The sequence below is a fragment of the Phaethon lepturus genome, unplaced genomic scaffold (assembly GCF_000687285.1).
Source record: "Phaethon lepturus isolate BGI_N335 unplaced genomic scaffold, ASM68728v1 scaffold45344, whole genome shotgun sequence".
In the NCBI taxonomy this organism is placed as follows: domain Eukaryota; kingdom Metazoa; phylum Chordata; class Aves; order Phaethontiformes; family Phaethontidae; genus Phaethon; species Phaethon lepturus.
In genome coordinates, this window is record NW_010537944.1 from 17,592 (window position 1) to 18,685 (window position 1,094).

The following is a 1,094-nucleotide window of genomic DNA, read 5'->3' on the forward strand; positions in this document are numbered from 1 at the left end:
GTGAAGCGCCACACCCTGCCTCAGCCTTGACTGAGGCCAGTACTGCTGTGGCCCATACCAGCTGCCATGCTCTACAGTCAAGCGAGGGGCAGCTTCAAAGAGTCTATCAGCTCCCTGAACTGGCTGGCTGAGGGGTTTCTGCTGCTATCCCACCGCCTCTAGAATGTGCTTTTGTCCAAGCGGCATCTCACATTGCTGCTGGGGATTAAAAAAATACAGACAGACAGACAAAAAAAAGCAGGGGGGCAACCATCCAAATAGATTCATCACGTGATGACAGTGAGGAACAACTAGGAGGGACACAGAAGGGGAAGAGTGTTTCTCAAAGAGAGACTTTTTGGAAAACAATAAAGCTTCACCACAAAAGCAAAAGGCAGGATAAACAAAGCCCCCTCACCCTGCAAAGTGAACCAGCTAAGTTCTACTCACCATTGAAAGGGTTAATCTTCTTTGAGATTCGTAAAGAAATCGATTCCTTCAGGTCTTTCTTCTTCACACACTGAATGCCCAAATTCTGAAAACTGAAGCACATGTGGCAACATTTCAGCAACTCATAAAATTCTTCAGTGTAGAGTATTCAATAAATTATTTGATGTTGACTAGTGTGATAACATACAGTGTAAGAAATGAAAAAAAAAAAAGCTTATTTTGAGAAGGATGTAGAAGATCTGAAAAGCAGGGATGTAGTTTTTTCTAAAATAAGAGCAGAAACAGAAGTTAAAATATTAAAATAAAATTCCAAGGAATTTATATTCTTTATTAAGAATATATATTTCTGTATTAAAAATTGTTACTCCGCAGTAAACCTACAGTGATTAAAAGTTAAATTTTAGGTAAAGTGACAATTACTTTTTGTTATCAATAATCCTGCTGATTTGTATTAGTTAAGGATTTGCCCTCCTGCTTTTATCAGGGAACGTAAATTCCATAACACTATTTTAAAAGTGTTTTTTTGAAACAAGTCGAAACAGGTTTTTAAATCTCATGTAGTTATGGAAAAGTTCTGAAGAGCTGTAGCTCTTCCTTATTTGCATAAGAGTGCAGGTCACCCTGGTGCAGGAGGTGGGGGGAGTCCCAGGCGAGCTGACTCTTTC

The 1,094-nt window shown here is 39.4% G+C and overlaps 1 protein-coding gene across 1 annotated transcript in view; it reads right to left on the reverse strand.

Annotated features, from left to right (window-relative positions):
• Positions 1–1,094, reverse strand: part of LOC104620415 (proto-oncogene c-Rel) — a 25,293-nt gene that overhangs the window by 16,865 nt on the left and 7,334 nt on the right. The window contains exon 3 of the mRNA XM_010286621.1: positions 430–521. Within this exon, the coding sequence (XP_010284923.1) occupies positions 430–521 (92 nt within the window). The remainder of the gene's footprint in view (positions 1–429; positions 522–1,094) is intronic.